This window comes from Alligator mississippiensis, chromosome 1 (genome assembly GCF_030867095.1).
Source record: "Alligator mississippiensis isolate rAllMis1 chromosome 1, rAllMis1, whole genome shotgun sequence".
Classification (NCBI taxonomy): Eukaryota; Metazoa; Chordata; order Crocodylia; family Alligatoridae; genus Alligator; species Alligator mississippiensis.
The window spans coordinates 340599322-340622074 of NC_081824.1; the positions used below are offsets into that span (position 1 = coordinate 340599322).

At 42.4% G+C, this 22753-nt stretch overlaps 1 protein-coding gene across 2 annotated transcripts in view; it reads right to left on the reverse strand.

Moving 5' to 3' along the window:
* The window catches only part of LOC132247760 (gamma-aminobutyric acid receptor subunit gamma-3-like), a 175677-nt gene extending 153862 nt beyond the window's left edge, over positions 1–21815 (reverse strand). Inside the window, exons 1-2 of one of the 2 annotated variants that reach the window (XM_059720964.1) lie at positions 20562–21815; positions 14716–14864 (exon numbers count right to left, since the gene is read on the reverse strand). In XM_059720964.1, the coding sequence (XP_059576947.1) occupies positions 14716–14864; positions 20562–20614 (202 nt within the window). In that variant the 5' untranslated portion in view covers positions 20615–21815. The remainder of the gene's footprint in view (positions 1–14715; positions 14865–20561) is intronic. The other variant, XM_059720965.1, reaches the window with a different exon arrangement.
* Between the last annotated feature and the right edge of the window lie 938 nt (positions 21816–22753).

Consider the following 22753-nt stretch of genomic DNA (forward strand, 5'->3'; position numbering starts at 1 on the left):
TCCTTGATAGAAGAAAAAAAAGCCTTAAGGTATAGACTTTTAGATTTATCATTGCAGTAAATTTAATGCAAGATACCAGATGTAATCTGAAGTTGAAAGGTTCTAGGATTATTGCACTCAAAGTGTATCGTGTTAAGAAAAAGCCAGCTGAGTCTCATAGTCATTTCTATACACTACCCCTGTTACACTAATTTGCAAAACTAGAATCATTTTTATGGAAAAGAAAGAAAAAAAGATACATTAGCAATTATTTCAAAACCTGCTCCATTCTTACTGCACAATCCAGTGTTCACAAATACACATCTAAATTCTAAGCTGCAGGTGAAGCCTTTTTTCCTCTTTATATGTAAAGAAAAAGTCCATACAGCCATATTGTTTGAGCAAGCAACCAAAATTTCCTTACCTCAGTAAAAGCTGAGAATAAGATCACAAATGGATACCCAATTGCCTGGTGCATCTTTGTCAGCAGAAATAGCCAAAGATATTTCTAAAGAGCTGTCAAAAACCTTGATAGTGATTAAAGGTTGTCAACAAATAGATCAACTTTCTCAAACTACGTTCTTTGAGCTATTTTTTAAAATATGGTAGTTACTTTTACTAAAAGACAATGCACACATGTCCAAATTACAGCATCATTACACTGACATGGATTATTGCTGTCCTCTGATATTTAAAATTAATGAATTACTCATCACACACATTTTTTTAAAATTTTCAAATACCTTCACATTAGTTAAGAAGGGAAATTATAAAGATCAAAATAGCTACAAACAAAACTGAGGCTGAGTCAGGAAAGTGCTACTACCTGTTTTACAATACCCGTTCACAAAGACATTCCTCTCCTGTTTACAGAAATAGAAATCAAGAGTAACTCCACTGGCTTCACTGATGTAGCACTTAAAACCACTGGAACCCTCAAATGGCAGAATAGTCTACAGTATACAGGACAAAGGTACACCTTACAGTGAAGTGAGCAATAGCTCACATCATCAGATGCTGATGAAGGTGCACCTCTACACTGCTTTCTGCCTAACTTTAGACAAACATGACTAACTACCAGTACCTCTATAGTATGTGGAATTAATTTCCTATTGAAATTCATGGGAGTTTTCCTATCCATCTAACTGGAGTCTAGACCAGCCCCTATATCTTGAGGGTATTTAGATGGAAAACAAATCTCTCTCTAGCAGGAAACAACATTCTCTCCAGCTACGGACAGAAATTACACATAAACTGGTATAAGTGATCAGCAACTGGTTCAAATCTGCAACATAACATAAATTTAGCGCATATAAACTGCTTTCAAAATGGCTGAAACTGGTTTAAGATAAACCTGGATGGATGTAGCATCAGACTTAACTGATTTAGGTTGAATTATTTTATTGGACTTTTGTCCCACATCCCCTCCAGATTCAAGCTAACTCACAGTCCCCAGCATCCCAAGATGCTTTGCACCTCCCTCGCAAACCCCTGCTCACAGGCTAGGTGGGCTAGCCTTGGTCCAAATTGTCTGCTCCAGCCAAACAGAGAGGTGTCCTCTACTTGAGCAGAGTTGAGTGCTCTAGAGCTTCCTGGCTTTTGGCCTGGGCCACTACAGGCATGTCACTACATTTCCAAAATCAGAAGCGAGTGTCCATTCATTTGCTCATCGGTTAAATCTATGAAGCTTAAACTAGCCTGAGAGGTTGAATCAATTCAGCCTCAGGCTTTTTGACTGTCTGTACTTAACCTCAGAGGAAAGCTAAAGAATACTGGATTCTGATCACTTTTTTCGAGTTATGCTATTTTAAAAACTTTTGACCATTTAAGGTTCTCAAGATTCTTTGGCGACCGACTTATTTTTATCCAACCCATTCCACGAATGTGAGAATATGGCTACTTGTTTCCTAAAGATAACTACAGAGATACCTGAATTTTCATATTTGAACCTATAGAGACAAAATCACCATGCTACGCAAAGCTCATCCTAAATATTTATAAGTGAGGCAGACTTATAATTTGCTGAAGTAAATAGAGCTTGTTGATTTCTTTCATAATTCAAAATTTCAATGAAAAAAGTACTTAATATCATTAAGTCCTTAAAGGTTTGCCATGATTAAAAAATGTCAGCATTCTAAGTGATTCTATTCTTCCTTTGGATTTTGATGGGAATAACATTATAGATCAGTTAAATAATTTTTATTAGAAATAAAGTTATTAGTGACTTCATTTTCACCTCTTTGGAACTAATCATGAGAATAATATTGAGATCTGTTCTGTAAATCTGTGTGTGTTCTAAACTCCCACTAAATTCTATTTCCTACTAACTCTGATTTCTGCAAGAAATATTCTAGCAAGGCTGGCCCCATGGTAATTAGATATTCTTAGAAATTATTCTGCGATAGTATTTAACATTATCTGGTAGTTCAAAGACTAATTAGCACATAAATTGCAATTTTTAGACTATGTGATAAGGTTGTAGTTTATATAATTACTCTGTGATTGAGGGGCAATTATTCCATTGCTATTTACTGACATGACCTATGGCTGCCATTGAATTATATTTTTGTCCCCATATAATAAATTGCTATAGTTACAAATCGTTACAGTTACATAAGAATGTGTCTAGTTAAGTCAAAATAATTTTTAAATGGTAGATTAGGGTGTTCAACACTGTGGGATGCTTTTCCAGTTGGACATTACACCTTTATATTCTTGGGCCAAATTGTACCTTTCCAGAAAAGGCATAGGGATAGTAATTCATTGCAAGCATTGCAGTTAATTTACACTCACTATCCTCCCCCTTCCCCATGAGAAAACTCCCTAGTCCCAATACCCTTTATGCTTGGATCAATTTACTCAGTCATCCTTTGTTATTTATATATGGCCTTGAATCTTGGATGTAAAACAGATTTATTAACATTAGGTGTTCAAAGCTGGAATTTCTGACTGGCCATAAGCAGTCATTTTACCAATTTAAATGTTTAACTTCCCTTTTAGTCTTTTCAGGGAGTTTTCATAAGAAGGCTTTCAGTAAAAGGTTTTCATTGATGGTTAGGGATCAGAAAAGCAATGCCTGGCTGAGGAAACTATTCTTTTCTCCCTTCTAAAACAGAGGCTGTCCCTATCTACAGATGCCTTAAGAAACCTTCCTGGAAACTGTGTGCATATCTATTATCCAGGATGCATGATTGGCATTTAAGTATTCTTCCCATTCACTCTTTTCGATATGGAACTGAGAAGAATTGATTTTTCATTTTAGTGAGGGAAATAAAAAGCCAATTATCTCAGACTGACCACAAAAAAAAAAAAAATCAGTTTTGTAAACAAAATGGAAACTGGTGGTTGCAGTGGGGCAGAGGGCATATATTTCAGTTGAACAAAATGTTTGGTTTTACCCGACAAAAGCTTCTGTTTCATTTCTGGAATTTAAAAAAAATGTTTAAAATTCTATCTTTTCAAAGAAGTTATTTGAAAATTAAGAAATGATGGAACCAGGTCACTTTGAAAATACTGAATGAAGCATTTAAACATTTCTAACATTTTCTTTTTCACCCAAAGTATTCATGGATTCAACCCAAATTTGCAAAGAACTTCAATCATTTTTCAGAGCTACATTTTTCAATGAATAAATTATTCTCGCCCAAGTTTTGTCCTACTTCATTCTTGTTTCATAAATCGACATAAGAGAACTTGTTTCCTACTCTGCATCCTGGTCAAAAGGCAACTTTTTCAAGGGGAGAAAAAAAAAAAAACACTTACTTTTGCCAGACCTACTTTAAGCTGTACTGTATACTCCTGGAGGCAGGGACCTTCTCTTTGTTATGTCTTCTGCAGTGCTTTATAAACTACAACTCTGATTCACAGCTGTCCAGCTCTCCCCATGAGACAACTCCCTCTTTAGTCCCTCTGTCCTTTCTACTTAGGGATTACTCCTGATATCATCTCTAATACTTGCAGTTCTGCTTCTTCTGTAAATATAACTTCTAAGGCATGAGATGGCAGATGTGCATTTTAAATCCCTGATTGACAACTTATCTCTTCCAGTTTCCTGGTTAGGTGGAGCCTGTATGCCATCTGTCATAGGTGGCAGTAATAAGTTTACCTTATGTGACAGAAATATGGCAGAAGCTCTCCCCCTAGTAAGATTTAGAAAATATTTTTGACCTGTGAAGCAATCAGTAACTTCTTGCAATTACATCTTGAAAAGTCTAGCTAGAGCTAATTTAAAGAATATCAGGTGTGGCAATCAGAAGTTAACTGAAATAGGTCTGCAGCTATAGTGGAGAAGTAGCCTTTAGTGCACATCAGGGTTTATTGCTGTTTGGCACTCCAAAATGCAGATCAGGTTGAGAAAGACTGAACATAGTTCCAGCAGCAGAGATAATAATTTGGATTGTGTTTAAAATGCAGGTCTAGTTTGAAGAATGGCTATATAAAAGCAGTACCAACTCAGCCAACAGATCTGCTCCCTAGGTACAAATAGAAGTTCTTAAAAACCTTTTAAAACACCTGTTGAGTCTTACAGAGTGAGCAGAACAAAGAATAAGAGACCCGTGTTGGGTTCCTCCTTGCTCATGAGCACCAAATTGCTTAACAGTATTAACTACAGTGACAATGCAACTTTATAGCTGTATGACGAGTTAATTTAGCCTAAAAATCTGATTGAGAACCACAAAGGTTCACAGAGCGGAAATAATCCAGTTTAATTAGCCACCGGGGTGGGTTTGTAGTATAATGTACCCCAATGAGGCCTCCTCCTCCCTTACAGCCTCAGTTCAGTCCACCAATTTAAATGACAACAGGTAATAATAACTTAGTGAGCAGCACAGTAGCACCAGCAGCATCTCAGTCAACCAAACTGTCACACCCTTTCTTTCCTCTGCTGCAGGAGCTTCTGCAGCAGTTGCCAGAGAACTCTCCCTGCCAGCACCAGCCTTGGGGCTTAGATGTACCCAGGGCCCTGCCTCCTTCCAGTAAGCTGACCGGGGACAGTTGCTGGGGTGTTGGTCTAAGGACATGGCACTGGCAGACAAGGTTCTTGGGGTCAATCAAATCTGGTATCTTTTAGCAGATGAATGGAATAGTTATAGAAATATATCTTAGCTAAGTTTTGGGTTGAAAAACCCTTCATCAGGCTGAGGAAGCACCTGCAGTTAGTGTGTGTGCTGTTCCTGGATGGAAGGAATAATAAAGAAGCCACAGGCTGGCATGCAATGCAGACAAAAAGCCAGTCAGTGAAAGTGGAAATGGAGGCATCAGGGGGTGAGGGACAGGCTGGGTTGGTGGGGGAAAGGGGGATGTAGCAGCACAGGTAAAAGTGGAGAGGTACCTGGGGGAGTCAGATGTCTGGCAGGTTGCAGTGTGTCAAAATTCCAATGTCTATACTGAGTCCATGAGTTTCTGTATCTAGGAGGCTGATGAAGAAGTGCAGTTCATAGACTCACCTGTGAAAAGTGGTTTGTAAATTCAAACAAGCACTGAACCTCGCTAACCTCATCACCAGAAGCCAGTTTCCTACAGCCCAAAACACACTGAATGGATCCAGACCACGCCATGACAAGATATACAAAACCTGCCAACAGTATCTCCAGTATGGAGATATCTTCACAATATAATACATATCTCGCCCTGATGGAAAATACATAGAGACACCAAGCAACAACAACGCACCAGAATGAGCGTGCACCGAAAATCTATCAAAGACAACAACAGAACACTACCTGTCTCCAATCTCTTAGGCCTGATCCTCAAGGTAATTTACAAACCACTTTTCACAGATGAGCCTATGAGCTGCATTTCATCAACCTCCTAGGTACAGAAACTCATGGACTCAGTATAGACATTGGAATTCTGACACACTACAACCTGCAACCAGCAAGCATCATGCCTGTCAAAGATGTGACGGGTCTGAGCTTTCCCCAGCCAGAACTGTGTGCATGCATGTGGTAGCTGGAGGTTATAGCACCTCCTACCTACCTTTCACCAAGGGTATCCTTGGTCCTGGCATTTCCTACAGCTGCCATGCTGCCAACAGTCCCATCAGGCCTCCAGACCCTGGCAGAGTGCAGTTTTAGTGGTCAGGCCCAGGACCTGGGGCCACCTCCTTCCCAAGAGCCCCAGCCCATACCTCCAAGTTGGTCCTGGTATGGGAGCTCAACAGGGATATGTTCTTCCCCTGATGGCTGTTGATGCAGTGAGTGCCCTCTCCAGTTCTGAGAGTGGGGCATTAAATGGCTTTTAAAAAATGTCAAAAGGAAATAGGTGAGGACGGACTGAGGAGGGTGGCATTCACTCCATCTGCACTAGGAGCTTGGGGAACCCAAGCAGTGTTCACCTTAAAAAATACCAGCTGCTCCACCAAACCAGGATCCAAAGAGGTGCGGTGGGTTGTCACTATATCCCCAGTAATGCTAAACACCATCTCACTCAGAACACTGGTCAGTGGACAGGACTGGAGTTCGTGGGCAACTGTGGCCAGATCTGGCCACATCTGGCTGTGGCTCACCCAGTAGACCAAGGGGTCACACAGTGATGGCTTCACATCCTTGGTGAGATAGGCAGCCATCAAGGCCTGAGCACTACCTGCCTGATGGTGGGGTCTGGTACCTCTGGACCCCACCATGGAAGCCATGACCTTGGCCCACATTGGCAGTGCCTGTGATGGAGGAGGAGACTGGCTGGTGGATGGCATGCTAGCATGGGACAGTGGATCCCCCTCTATCACATCCCCCTGCCTCCACTATACTGCCTTCCTGACTCTTCACCAGTACATCCATCCATTGATTCAGGCTTTGGCTGCTGCATACGCTGCCCTTCACACTCAGGTGACACATGGCAACAAGCAGGTGAACCGTACTCAATCGCAAGGGATCAAGCCATTTCCTGATGCCCTCCTTCAGCTGCCTCACCAGTGCCTGCACCCCTGGTAAAAGTGGCTTGCCCCAGACAGGAACATTGATCCCCTTGAAGCATTCCCTTTGGGTCTGAATTTTCCTCACTACAGGGATCACCTGGCTAAGGAGAGCATTGCCAGCATTGAGGCTCTCGGTGGCCTCGAGGAAGGGCTTGAGGACCACCAAGATCTGGGAGATGGTACCCCACTCAGCTCTGTTATGGGGACTGCTGATCCCAATCTCCCTGATCAAGGCCATCTCATGGATGGCCTTCTGTTGCTTCACCAGCCTCTCGAGCATCAGGTATGTGGAGTTCCACCACGTCTCCACATCTTGCATGATTTTGTGCTGCGGGATGTTCAGCTCTGCTTGTTTGTCCTGCAGCATCTCGCCCCCCTTGATGCTCCGGTGGAAGTAGCCTGCCACCTTCCTGCATTATGAAATGAGCTTGCTGGTGGTGCTGGCACCATCACCGGCAACCCTGTCCCCCTCCAAGGTATCCCTGACAAGGTGCAACTTGTGTGCCATACAGCGGATACCAACAAAGTTGGCATCAGACTGCCTTGATCATATTGGCCCCATTATCAGTGACCATAGACCCATGAGTGACCTTAACCTGCCTAATGAGCCACCTCTAAGCTATATGGTTCATGGCTCCCCATGATCGCTGTTGCCATGTAGGACTCATCCATCACTTTAGCTTGAAGGAGAGCCCACCAATGGCCTGACTGGTCGCACCAGTGCCCGGTGAGGGATAAGTAGGCATGATCTCCACCCCAGCTGCTTCAGATGTCTGAGATGAAGTGTAAGGCCACCTGTGGACCTGCCTTGCACAGCTCCTCCCTCAAGTACTCCCTGCATGCCTCATACAGGGAGGGCACCATTGTCCTGCTGAAGGTGGTGCATGTGGGCACTTGGTATCGTGGGGCCACAAGTGCCATGAGCCACCTGAACCCTGGTCACTCAACTAAGAAGGGCTGGCCATCCACAGCAAGCCTTTCCCTAATGGTCTGGGTGATCTCACTCGCCCTTGCAACGTGCCCCCCTTTCTGTCTGCCTTTCCCCCACTGTTCCAGGGTGGCCTGCCTCTGCTTTGGGGAGATGGGGGCTTTAGAGCAAGAGGGGGACTTCCCTTTGGGCATGCTCCCTCTGGTGCCAGGCTGAGGAGAAGTAAGGTCAAGGGGGTGGTGCCTGCAGAGATGCATCAGATTCCCCATGGTGCTCATGTGTTTTGTTCCCTTACCCCATCTGCTTTTGGCTCAGCAGTGCAGGCAGATAATGTATGTGGGTTTATCTGCCAGCTCAGAATGATCCCAGACCAAGCTACCTGCTCGCTTCTGGGGTGCAGTTGCATGTGTGGATGCTGCAATTTCCCCTTCCTCAGCAAGCAGAGGCACAGCAACAGGAGGAGTGGACTCAGCTGAACTGCTTGCCTCCCCAACCTCTACCTCAGCCTCCTCTGAAGTGCCTTCTGAGGAAGGAGACCTGGCTCTAAGGGAAACTTGAGGGGAGTGGAGCACAAACTCAGATGATTCCCCTTCCTTTCCCAGAATTTCTCTTGCTAGGGAACTCAGATCTAGATCCAGCTCTTCCTCTGGCACTGGAAGGCTCAGCATGGGAAGTAAAATGGGGTGGAAGAGACTATCATGCTGGTGCTGCTGCTTGTTTTCATGGTGGTTGCATGGAGGGGGTTACGGCTGGTTTTCTTGGAGGGGATGCAGACTCAGGCACAGGCAGTGGCACTGCTCCCCTCTCCTTGATGCCTGTACTAGTGGAAGCCTCATGCCTGCTTGTTGTAGCAAAGAGGCTGCATCTCAGTTTAGGGGAGGTAGAACTTACACCTCTCTCCCTACCCACTCTTCCACCCCTCCCTGAAGGCTTGCCAGTTGCCTTTCCAACATGCTTCATATTGTGTTTTGTAGTATCTTCTCTTTATAAAAATATATAAATGTATATATGTGTCTTCCTATATAAATTCTATATTATAATAGGCAATACAAGTATGAAATTGAAAGGAATCAATCAATGAATATAATAATAAAATAAAAGGGTATAGAAAGAAAGCAAAAGGTACTGCAGAATCCCACTTGCTAAATAGCAAGTAGGAAATCAATAGTAGTAGCCTTTGTTGTCTAACTCTGCTGAGTTTCTGGGAGATAGCTCAGTAACTGACCCTAAGGCAGAAAGCAGGCCAGTTCAAACAACACTGCATTTTATGCTGTTTTTCCATCCCTCTCCCAGAGCACTGGGGTTGGAAGGGACCTCAGGGAAGGATCACAGTCACTGGCCAGCTACACAGTCAATATCAAAGCAGTCCTTCCCCCCTCCTCCCATTCCCTCTCCCTACTTTCTGTTTCCCTGCAGGCAAGCCCAGCTTCAGCTTTGAAACTGAAATTCCCTGTATTAAAATATGGTATTTAGTTACATAGGTGCATGGGTTACATACCGGAGATGATAAGGAAATGTTTTTTTGTTCCATAAAAAAAAAAAGTCAATGAAAAAAAAATGTCTGGGGTTAGCTGATCAACATGAAAGCAATAAAATCACAGGTTGATGTTGACCTGTTAGTTCATTTTAAAATGCTATATCAGTGTGGGACGGCACCTCCCACGCTCCAGGATAGTCCCAATCAAGAACCAGCAAGAAGGAAATTGCCAGACTCCAAAAACAAAATGGATGGCCCTTGTGGGGGGGGTGAGAGCAGGAAGGCAGTCTGCTTCTCCCAGTTTGGATAGAAGTAGCAAGCCAGCTCTAGAAGAAGGGCAGCAAACAGTTGGAGGCACTGAGGAATACTGGCAACAGAGAGATGCCGGGGAAGGTCAGCGAAGGCAGCCTTGCCTGCACACTGGTGAAGGCCAGCAGTAGAGCAGGCTATCTGGAGAAGACTGGCAAAGGCAGCTTTACCTGCATGCCAGAGAAGACTGGCACCAGCAGAACCAAGCTGGGGAAGACTGGGATCAGGGCAAGCAAGCCAGGGAAAACTGGCATGAGCTTGAAGCCCAAGAAGACAAAAACAGCTGGTCTAGGGACCAGGTCTGGCTTGGCATAGTCAGTCTACCCCAGACACCGAGCAGTCCAAGACCAGTCACTTGGAGAAGGGACTGGACAATGGGACACCGGAGCAGGACTCAGATCATAGCATTCTCCAAGGAGTCACATAACAAGACATAAATATATGAGACCAGAGAACATCAAATTGTGAGTTCTTTAATAACATCATTTTCTTTATAAATTATAATAAGACTTTATTAAGTTAGATGATTATTATTGACACAGAATTGACCTAAAAGGACTTTGAGCATGTATGATGTAACAGCTGGTTGGTGAATGGCCAGGGTGAAAAGTGAGGTAGGAGCCTCAAGGAAACAGCCATTAGTCTTGCCTGAAATTCCTAACCTGTGGTAGCTTCCCAGTCTAAGTAAAGAAAATCAAAGTCATGGCAGGTGAGAACAGAGGCCTAGCAGATAGGCATAGATATTAAGATAAGCACTGGCTGTTGAACAAGGCCCAGAGGCAAAGACCAAAAAACCCGCATTGCATCTGGTTGCACGCCACCAAAAGGGCACCAGTTACAATCTGCTTTACCATGGCATCACTGTCTTATGGTAGTTATCACATTAGCTAACAAGAAGTAAGAATGGGCCTTCCTACTGTAGGCAATCCTTTTGCCAAGATATAGGATGGCACTGAAAGTGTGCCAGAAAGCTGCTATAGTTGTTGGGTAACATAAACTCAGTGCCTTAGTTACATAAGTGTTACAGCTTACTATTCCTTGACCACATGTCTAGGTTGGGGGTAGGAGTTCTGCTTTCTATGTGCTTATTTCATATTAATCTCTGTTTTGTATGTGAAGTTTCTCCCACTGAAAGCCTTTCATAGTGGTAAGGTGACTGTTACCAAAAATAGAATGAACAGCACGTTATATTTTAGATATAAAATTACATTACAGAATACAATGGCTCTGTCCATAAGAGGTTAAAAAAATTACTTTTGAAACAATAACATTTTCTCTATTTTCTCTGAGAGTGCAAGATAAACTCTATCAAAAAAAAATTAAATCTAAATAAGATAGTACGGTGAAACTAGCTTTCACTTGTTTGTAAGGTCATTCACAAACTAAACTGTACGTAAGCTAAGTGGACATTATAATTCCACTTAAATAAACTAAATTGAAAGGAATGTATTTTGGCATAGCTGTTGATTTACTACTTTTATGCAACACTGGACCAGGTTCTAACATCAGATGGAAAATTTAAGGAAATGGCAAAATCTGACCAATGAATGGAGGTTTGATATGTGTCATGTTTTCTAGATCTCAGGCAATATTAAATCTCCTAAATCAGGGCCCATTATTTTTCATGCAATTAGGTTAATAAATATGAAGGGATAGCAGTTGTTCTCTGACTAAATGTCAGATCATAATCCAGAGTATATGGGGAGGGAATTGTCTGGTATGCACTCAGGGCTTGATGCAAAACCCACTGGAGGAAATGTGTTGTTCCTGTCACTTCACTAGGCTTGAATCTGGCTCTTGAGCATCTGGCTTTGGAAGCACTGCAGAAAAGGTCTGCAGGCAAGATTGGATGCTCCTGTTCCCTGGGCCAGTTGGAGTTGGTGTGGTTAGCCACACAATTATAGCCAAAAAGTGAGTAGGAAAGATGCAACCTTTCCTTGAAAAGTCATTTTTACCAAAGCTGTGGTATAAGCTGTGAAATTTAAGAAGATTTTTTCTTTTCAATTCAGAAAGTAATTATTGCTCTATGACATAATGGAAAACTGCCAAAAAACAACAGTTAAAATCAATCTCCTACCCCACATGCTGTGATATTTTTAAAGGAAAAAACCCATGGCACATGTTAGGCAGCAGGACCAGACAATGACATCATTAGTTAGATGTTGCTTTGATTTTGAAACCCCAACAATTTCCTTTACCTGTTTTGAAAGTATTAGATCAAAGTACCTGTAGTAGCTTTGCCTTATGTTTAGGTTGTACATTCAGGCTCATCTAAAACTTGAAGCACCCTATAGCTGCAAATGTGGTATCCTACCATTTTCATCCATGAAGGGGTAGCTTTGGAAAGAGAGTAATTCTACAGTGCTTTCAAACACTGAATCTCTTGTGCTTTTAAACTGCCTGTATGTGTGCTCAAGAGTGAGAGGGGGCAGGGCATTTTAATTAGAGCAGTTCCTAGAAAGCCCCTCTAACTAAAACACTACAGTGTCACATGTATTAAGTCCCCATTCAATGGGTTTTAGTTAAAGTGCTCCTGCAGCCATTTTGAAATTCAGGGGACTTAATACACATGACATTGTGGCAATGCTAGAGCATTCTAACTAGAATGTGTTGGAGCTCATGTATAGGCAGCAGGTCACTCAGTAAGGGATAGTATGCTGTTGCCTATGAAAGCTCATGCCCTGAACCACTCAGGTTTCTAAGCTTCCACCCAGCCCTGCCTTCTGCCTGATCTGGAAATGGTGTCCGTGCTGGAATACTAAATTGTTCAAGTCTGGTATGTGAACACTCAGATATCCTGGGCAGAATAAAAGACCATGGATGGCTTCACTGTATGATAGATGTGCTCTGCCACACCACAAACCCTTGAAGTTTTCAAAAAGAGGACCCTAAAGCTGGCTTCCTAAATCTGTAGTTAGTCATCTATGTAAGTGACCTAAATTCCAAATGCACTGAGCAAACAGAAATTCCTACTGGCAGCAGGTGCTGGGTGCTCAGTGCTTTTGAAAAATCAGGCCATCTATGTAGAAGCCTAACTTGAAGCACCCGTTTGTGAATATCCTGACCAAGCACGTTGCATAAAATGGTGTTTGGTCATTGCTTTGTGGAGTAGCAGATTTGCTTTCAGAAAATGCTGAACTAACAGAAACCCCCTAAAGAGCAAGTTAATGTGTCCCCGTACAGGATTTAACCTCTGGTGTTTTCAATTAGCTTAATTTTGGCCTTAACAGTTTACTCAGTGGCATTACCTGCACTTCTGTAAAACTATTCTTAATTAGTGTTCCAAACTGTGCATTTGTCTTTTATGCACCATGGTATCTAATGCACTTTTTCCTGGTTCCTTCATGCTACACATGCTTCAGATAAGGAAGAAGGTTTAGCGTTCTTCATTTATCTCTAGCCATAAATTGATATACCTTGAAGCTTGTGGTCATAATACTGAACTAGGCTTCAAAAGACTTGAGCACAATACTGCAAGCTCTTTGTGTGACTGTGGGCAAGTGAGTCAATTTCTTATCTATTAAATGTGAATGTTACTTCTCTATATCACATGGCTGCTGTAGGAAGAAGTTTGTTGATGTCTGGGAGTGCTGCCAGGGGTCCTTGTAAAAAATTACAGTAGATAAAGGTAGTGTTGCCAGGGATCCTTATAAAAAATTACGGTAAATAAACTGCAACACTGAACTGCAGAATCTCTCTCTGGTAACATACATGAGGCAATGTGTGATTTAACTCTTTTAAATAGAAATTTGTATAAATACTGTTATTTTATTATATATAATTTTATTGATCATTTTAATGTACTGTTTTGGTGAAAACTGTAGAAAAAAACTACTAGGTAAACTAAAACAAGATTTAAGAACGATTCAGAAGAGAAAAGCAAAATTATTTTATCAGTAAATAATCTTTCAGTGTTTGAAAAATGTGTTACAACTACTCTTATGGAAACTGGTACTAAAATTCTGGAGGATTATCTTGTGCCATGTGGACATAACCATAATATATCCTCTTCGTTCAAGTTAGTGATGTGAGGACATGGAATACAGAGTGAAATAAAGTATCTTTCCTCAAACTTCTTGCAGATGTTAATGCTGACTGGGAACTATGTTACTCTTAGGATTTAGAAAAGCATTTACCCCATCAGGTATTGAAGATTATCCAAATCTAGTCTGACAAATTAGTGTGAGGAAAAGATAACACAGATATGTCAAACATGGTCCCTAAGTACAGTAAAACAAAATTATTAAAAAGGTTCCTTTCCAGCTATTCTATTAGTATTAGGTACTATTTGCTAGTATTGTACTAGGGTCTAACTGGTTGGCACCTGTTAAATAAATAAGGATTGTCTGCAGCCTCATCCTGCTTGCCTCAAATCTCATCGGAGCACTAGCCAGTAAAATAATGTACTGTCACCCGAGTTCTGTTTTGCTCATGATCCCTCACTTTTCTAAAAATATATTAATAGCACATTATGCAAACTGGCCACACAATCCAGTGGAGAATTACTCTGAAAGAATTAGGGGTAAAATTATGCCATAAATTCTGCCACACTAAGGTTGAATTATAGTGTAAATAACATTAGTTAGATTTTGTCAGTCCATCTTTTCCCCCCAAGACAGCCAGATGCTGAAGACAAACAAGTTATTATCTGTTCCCCCATCATCCCGTGTTATTTTTATCATTCATCGGGGTGCACAGAGCTGTGGGCTTAGAGTGGGGTGGGTTGTTTGGGATTTTCTTTGCTTTGTTTGGCTGTCTTGTTCAGAAATAAGTTTATTTCTGACTTTTCCAATGACCTGCCAAGAGATCTGGTAGGCTGGCCATGTAGACTTCTTGTCCTTCAACCTGCCCATGTTTAAAATAGTCCTGACTGTATTAAGATGTCTTCAATGGTCCAGTGAGAAACAGCATTTAAAAATTGCCATGAGATGCTGCCATTAAACATCTGCATTAGAATTCTAGGGTTGAACCTTCCCAAACTGAAAAAATTTCATTCCCAATCTTAGTGTTGTGCACACAACCGAGTCATAGAAACACAAAATAATACCATCTGTTTACTCTTATATCTTTTCTCTCCTATAAAGAAAAAAAAGAGAGAGCACTTACTTCCAATATCTGGCCGTAATTTTTTGTCATATTCTCTCAGCAACTTGTTCAGTATGAGAGTCACATCTGTGTCTTGTGTTTTTGGAGCTAATACCCATTTTTGGTTAGCTGTTACATCTTCATATTCATCTTCTTCAACCTTCCTAGAACTGTGTTAAAAAAAAATTAGATGTTATCTTTTAAGAATTCAATCTGAATTTATATTGTCACAAAATTGCCTCAGACACTTGAAAAAGTTTTGGAGTTCCTTGTTGCAGAACAGCTACCAATTTTTTTGAAGTTTGTTAAAGGATATGCTGTTAGTGATAAAAAAATATGGGATACTAAATGTGTAAGTCATCTTCTACCATTACGTCCAAGTGGGACTTTAAGATGTGAATTAATGCAGGTATCAAACTAGGTCTATCCTCTCTTCTTTCTCCCCAGCATGCACATGCACATACTCATACATACATTCAACCTACCTATAGTTGTTAACTTGTCAGATTCCCATGGTGAGTGAATATCCTGCAGTATTATAATATGACTTTTTCAACACAACTGATTCATCTCCTGCACAGCAGGCTAATAAGAATATTAAAAATTCAGATCTTTTAATACTTACTGATCATTTCATCCTATTAATAAATTATTATATTCTCAGTACTTTTAAAATTCAGAACCTACTGTCATACAGGGCTTAGAATTAAGAACTTGCTTCTTGAATGTAATATGGATTACCACAAGCACATAAATACATTGCGTAAGTCAGTCTGAATCTCAGAATCAAAGCCTTACACTTTTAATGATACTATTTCTACAGTTCCATACCAGGGGGATTTTGAAAGCTAAAATTCTTCTTTCTTTAAGAGCTGGATTATCCGTATTTTATGACTATAGTAATAAAATGAGATAACAACTAGATTGTCAGCTAGTGCAGGATGTGACTGCCCAGTTAGTGTGGCTTTCACATGTAGGAAACTGTTTTTGCCAGTGTAGCTCCTTCCCAAGTGCAAGGTAAAGGGTTGAACTTAATTTATGAAGCTTTTAATAGTTTGAGTTCTTAGTATCTTGGTGTCTACTACTTGATCCCTCAAGAACATCTGGGAAGCTCAAACTGACAAGAAACGTACATGGAGGATAGAGGGAGGGTAATATCTGTGCCTTCTACCTTACAAGTTGCCTTTCTGATCTGATGCTATTTTGCACAGATGAAAATGACTGCACAAGAACAAGAATATACATAAGAATAGCTCTATCTTGCCCAGTATGCCATGTCACCCAGTGATGGAGAGTAGATGCTGAAAGGGAAATAGAACTGGGTATGACCAGGATTGTTTTGTTTTTACTGTTCCTGTCACTTGCAGTCTGCTGCATTTAAGGTCAAAGAAGTTCTGATCCAGAGGCTGTATCCCTAACTGCCATGCTCAATAGCTACTGATATCCCTTTCCTCCAATAATGTGTTCAGTCCCTTTTTTGAATCTGGCTAAATTGACAGCTTCCACAATATCTGGTTGCAGTGAGATCTATACTGTAATTTTTCACACAACGCATAATAACTTCCTTTGTTAGTTTTAAGCTTACTACCTGCTAGTTTAATTTTGTGACCCCCCTAGTTCTTGTGTTGAGAAAGAGTAAATAATAAATCCCAATTTACTTTCTCTTCACTGTTTAATACCTTGTAAACATTTATCATGTCCCCCTCAAGTGTCTCTTTTCTAAACTTTATAAGTCTAGCCTCTTTAGTCCCTCTCCTCATAGGGGAGGCACTGCATACCACCAGTCATCCTTGTTGCCCTGCTCTGGACTTCCTCTAGATCTTTTATATCCTTGAGATGTAGGGACCAGAATTGGACACAGTATTCAAGGTATAGATTTATGAAGAGGCATGAGACTTTCAGTTTAATTTACAGTTCTCTTCTTAATAATTCCTACATTTTTATTTTATTTCATTTTATTTTATTTATTTGCCGTTTTGATGGCTGCTGAGCACTGAGCTGCTGTTTTTAGCAAGCTGTCCACAACGATTCCCAGACCTCTTTCCTGTGTGGTAACAGTTAATGAAGAGCCCACCATACTGTAGGTATAGTTTGGGTTATTTTTGCCAAGGTGCATCACTTTACACTTATCTACATTGCATTGCACCTGCCATTTAGTTGCCCGTTTGCTCAAATGTGCCATATCCTTTTGTAGTTCCTCATAGTCTGCCTTGGTCTTTACCACGTTGAATAATTCTATGTCATCCACAAGTTTGGCCTCCTTACTACTCACCCCCTTTTCCAGACCATTTATGAATATGTTAAACAGCACTGGTCCCAACACAGATCCCTGGGGGACCCCAGTGTTTACTACTTTCCAGCCTAAAAACTGACCACTTATTCTCTATGGCTTTGTGCCTTGAGTATAAAATTCATGGGTCTTGTCCACACCAAGGATCTGCTCAAGTCAAAGTTCAGTTTTCACTGCAAGCATTGACCAGGCCTTAGACCCTTGACTTTGCTCTTCCCCTTCTCCCAGTGCCAATTTGTTTATTTTCTAGGCACCTTGCTACTTTTATGCATTAACTCAGGGTTTTCACTGAGTTAATTTTGGAGTTTGTTTCTCCTTTGGTAGGTGTTACAGTACTTTGCATTCCCTCTCCCCTTCTGTCTTTCTCATGTACATTCACCCACCAACAATGATACAAAATAAGAATAAAGTATATGCTTTTAAATGTGCCTAAATTGTATATGCATTTTGTATGTGCTTTTAAATATGCCTGGATTGCTTGTTACAGGAATGCAGTAGCGCACCATGGGTCTCTGGCACCGGGGAGCTAATGCTTCCATATGCGTCCTCCCCATCTGCTGCCAAGCGGGGTGGGGAGGAGAGGGGAGGGATGGGGTGCCCCAGGGCATGGCCCCCCATCCCTTCCCGTCAATATACCACTGCAGGCATGCCATATAAATGGGGGGAAAATACACACAAGAAATTAAGATGGCCTTTTAGAATCCTTTTTGAGGCTGTTGCAAAGAATAAGCCAAATGTAAAGGTCTTTTTTCTTGATTATGGAATCTATATAAAAACATCTCTAAATGGAGGCACTGAGAGTCCTTTGTGTGGAAAGCTTGTAGGATCACATGTGAATAGTTAAGAACTGAATGGGAGTGTGTTTGAAATGATGAAAGTTTATTTTGTGGAGCATAAGCTGCAATTTTCAGATCATCTTGCCCATGTGTGTCACTCAATCTAAGATGTTTTCTTTTCTTTTGAGCCTCCTGATAAGTCACATATTTACAATGCTAGATTCATTGAACTGCGTGCAAACAATGTATCATTTAGATACACATAGCTTGTGTCCCACAACTAACAACCTGCTTGGTTGGGTGAATGTGAGCCAAGGACCAGCTAAATTCTGGCCTGAGCTGCACCTACCATGCAGGCTGCAGGTTTCAATGAGGACTGAATTAATTTCATCCTCTCAGTGTTATAAAATGGTTTACACATTAGTTTGCAGCTTCCTTAAAACCAATAATCAACAAAAATCTGATAACTGCCAAGTCTTTTAAATCTTCTCCCTTCAGTGGATTGCTTTCCACAGAGCTTCACCCTGGAGGTTTTGTGTGCCTAACTAGGTGTTTGATTGCAACTGGGGGTGGAGAGAGAGGTGGCTAAAATTATTCAAAGTAATCTATGCTAACTACAGTGATGTACATTATGTAATTTTTTTGCAAGCAATTTATTACCTCCCTTGTTTGCCTCTGAACAATTAAGATCTTACTAAGCTTTAAGGCTGCAGTTTCATTGCTTAGTTCTCACTTCCAGGAGTGACAGCCATATTCCCAGACCTTGAGCCTTTTTGACATTTACAGGAAAATTAGGACTCAATCCTTGGCATTTAGGAAATAGGCAGCAGACCTGTCAGCCCTCCAAATCCTCATTAGGTAACCAAGGCTTTATTATGAAAAGACAAAAGTGAGGTACACAAGGAACACAACAAAGGAGGAAGCTTGAAACCAGTATGTGCAAGTGATCTCTTGACAAGAGGTACAGTTTTCTCTAGCCTCAGTTCTGAGATCTTGCATTTCAGACCTTAATACTTGTCAGTCATAATCAAAGGGGTAGATCTGGAATTTTGTGGGATGGAGGAAAAATTGAACATCCAGTGAAGCAGTACTACTACAGCATAAGGGGAACTAAGAGGGAAGCACTGGCACACACCGTCTGGGAAAAAAAAAATCTAATTGTCCATGTAACCAGGAATTAGCATCTCAGTGCTTGAAAATGATTAAAAAAGAGATGGTTTGCTTGTGGGGTGGGGGAGTGAGGAAGAGAGGAAGCAAATTAACTCCAAACTTGTCTATCTTTTTCACTTCACTGCAGCTGCTCTGTTAGGGAGGGATTCCTCTGGCTGGGTTCCCTGCAGTTATTATGTAGGAGACTTAATGGTCTTCAATAATGGTATCCAATGAGAAATGCTGGGTTTGGCTTGAGTTTACAGTATTTGGTATCCAGATAGGAATAAATGCTGGGGCATCTCCTTACAGGAGCTGGAGGAGGCGTTCTTGATGTCTGGGTTTTTTTTTTTGTTTTGGTTTGGGTTTTTGGTTTTTTGTTTTTTTTGGGGGGGAGGTTGCTTTTCTTTCACCTTTCCTTCCTCAGCACCCCCCAGCCTTTCAGTAGGTCCTAGTAATTGGTCTATAGTGTAAGAAGTTGGAAATCATTTACATTTTTGACACATCTTCATTCATTTTATTCTAAAACTCAGTAACAAGGTAGCTTCCCTCACTTAAGGACTTGGTCCTTGGAGCTGCTGGAAGGCCCAGTCCCGAGTAATTTACTCCTTCAGTGCTGCAGCCCACTTGAATGCAACTCGGGTGAGGTAGGGATTATCCCTAGGAAGTAAAAAGGAGGAGTGGGGGGGGAGGGGTCAGGGAGGGGAGAGGTTCCTGGGGACCCACAGAGGTAATCTCAGAGGATTTCCCAGGGTGGCATTTCCACAGTTAGATTTCCAGCAAGGATATTTCCATGTTTTAGATAAACACCCCCAGAGGAAAGCACCTCGCTTGCTGTTTTGATCCAAGCACCAAAGGACTGCTGTGATCCTTCTGAGAAATCAACATCACAGGAGATTCAAAGGACTTTTTGCAGTGCCCCTTTGGTGACTCGGGGCTTGGGCTTGCCTGCTCTTCTAGACTGACCTCACTTGCCTGCAGGCAGAGCATCCTGCCTTTGCCCTCCCAAGCTTTCTGCCTTATCAAATCCTGCAGCCAAGGATTGAGAAGGCTAAAATGAAGGAAGGGAAAAACAAAAAACCCCCGACCTCCTTGTTTCAGTGACATCCCTGACCTAGTCGGACAATGCCTGGTACATGAAAGGAACTGCAACATGTCTATTAAGTGGGAACAGCTGCACACACAATCCGGTTAGCAAGCCCTGGCAGCCCGCGCCTGCTTTAGTACCGTGTCAGTAAGCATTGGCAAGGCTGGGTTAATTCCCTAACATGAGAAGTAAGGAAAAAACTTTTCTGCAAAGCCAGGTAAGGTGGAGAGGCATTATCCAAGCTCAAAGCCTAACGAGCTTCAGACTCCAAGTGACAACCCTGAGCTTAGCAATAAGAATGTAAGACCCGGCTTGGAGGGCAATTCCCTCTCTGTGGAGGAGTTGGATACCCACTGCCTGGTGTAGACCTGGCTAATGCTATTGCAGAGCATCATGGGGGTAAAAATGAAAGGAGAGCGCAGCCTGATGTGCTTCCCGGACTAAGTACCTTGCAAACTCTCTGGGGGTGACATTCCAGCATCACACACACAGGTGGGGAAAAGAAAACACCCCCCTCCCCGCTTCATCATTCCCAAACTAGAAGCAGCGCACAGGGCAGACTTACCAGGCTTGGAATACAGAGAGGAGGAAGAAAGCCACTAGAAGCTTAGCTGACATGATCTGAGCCACTCCGGCCAGGTAAAAGGTACAGTTGAATGGAGAAGGATAAGCACGATATATATGTTGCAGGAATATTCACATGGGGGAGAGGAGGGGAATTGCATGAAGCTCTTGTCCTCTTCTCCTGGGTTCTCGAAGAGGATATCCCCCTTTAAAGTGCTCCAGAAAAGCCCCGAGGAGGTCCGTCCAGCTCCAGGTATAAATCAGGCTCCACGGTGTGACAGGTGTGCAGCAGCTCCGGCGCTCCAGCGTTGTTTCCCCCACCCCACAGACAATCAGTTGTCTGGAGGAAGGACGCGGCCCCTCCTGCTTCCCAGAATGGCATTAGCCAGGCACCTTAGGTTGCGTACGGCCAGACCCCGCCAGAACAACAGGCGGAAAAAGTAGAGCACCAATCCCCCCAGCGGCTCACCTACCCCGGACCCGGCACTGCAGCACGGCGCGGGAGCCCGAGCGGAGAGGAGCGATGGACGTGGAGCAGCACCCTGCCTCCTAGCACTGACCAACAGGTACCCGGGTGGTCCGACAGGAGCAGGTGTCCGAGCAGCCTTCCCCCACCCCCTTCCGTAACAATGCACACCAGGAGAAGTGGGGGAGGAGGAGAATCCCCGGTGCAATTAGAGGCCAGGCGTCAGGGGTAATTTCTCCTAGGGAGCTGCTCTGCCAGGGCTCGATCCATCCCCACTAGCAGGGACCCATCCCCTCTGGTTTGCTTCTCATGAGGAGAAGCGCCTTGACAACTGCTGAGGGGCGGTAGAAGAGCAAGCCCGGCGCTTCATCGCTGTGCATTGCCTGGCACTCGCGGGGAGGTCTCTCCCCATTGCAATCAGGAGAAGGGTGGCACCGATCCCGAGGCTGCCACCTCCGGGTCCCCAGACGCCCGGGGGAGGGGAGCCCGATAATGCAGTCCTGCTGGGAGGGAATTCCAGGGTAATTAGCCCAAGCGGGCATTCAGCGTGCCTGCTTGACAGCTGTGGTGCCAAATGGGCCGGCTGATTGCCCATTCAGGACTATCGAAGGTGATTAGAGGTGGTTTAGATGTTGGAGCGGATAACACAGCAGACAGCCCAGCTTTAAAAAAGAACGACTTTTCCAATGGGTACTTCTAAACTATTTATTTTCTGCTGGTAGGAAATGAGGGTTGGGAAGTAAGATTGACCCAAAATGTATTCAAGCCAAGTAATAATCTGAACACCCTCTATTATTATACTGCCTTTAAAGTGCTTTTATTAACTTCCCTAGCTTTTTACTACCCATATCCAAGTAACAGCCATCTCCCTCACTACTTCAGAGTGCAAACCAAGACAGCGCGGTCATTTACGCAAACACGTAGATAAAAAAAAAAAGTCCCATACAAGTTTGTTCGGGTGAGAGTGTCAAATTTTCAAGCCTGATCCTTTCCTTTCCCTCTTAAAGGGCTTTCAAAATGTCCATTAAGTGCAAAACAGGGTTACGCATAAAATTGTAATCTTGCGATTAGAATAGCCTATATGTGAAGTCTAAAAGTAGTTATTTACAGAGATAGAAGGATTTCTGTGCCCTAAATTATTTATTGCTTGAATGCTACAGATTACAGGAAATCCGACATGATCTAGGCAGTTAATTCCAGTGATGAACATTTTTTGGAAACGACACTTCCAGTTAACAGATTATTTAGTAGTTTTCTCTTTTTTGTTGACTTTACTTAATTGCAATTAATGTAAATTAATACAAATCGCCTGTTATATAAAACGTGCATAGCTCTCACGTCGCCAGTAGGGGAATCAAGTGCAAATGTAGACTGCCCTGGTTTTATATATAGATAAATATCTGTATGTATATATGTGTGTATGTATGTATAATGCGGGGAGGAGGGAGATCAGAAGTTCAAATGTAGGCTCTTTTTTATTGCCGGGCCCTTACAATTCATAATACCTATGTTGAGGTTTTCCTTTGAAATGTTTATTCAAATGAAAAGCCTACTTTTGTAATGCTTTGACATGCTTCGTTTGCAAGGTTTCATGAATTTTAGGCATCTTTTTTTCTCTCCAGATCAGTAACCGTCTTCCAGGTGTATGAAGCCAATTAAGACAGAGGGTGTAAGTGCACGTTATGGCGGGAAAGTATTTAACAGCATCGCGTAAACTCACTAAAGGA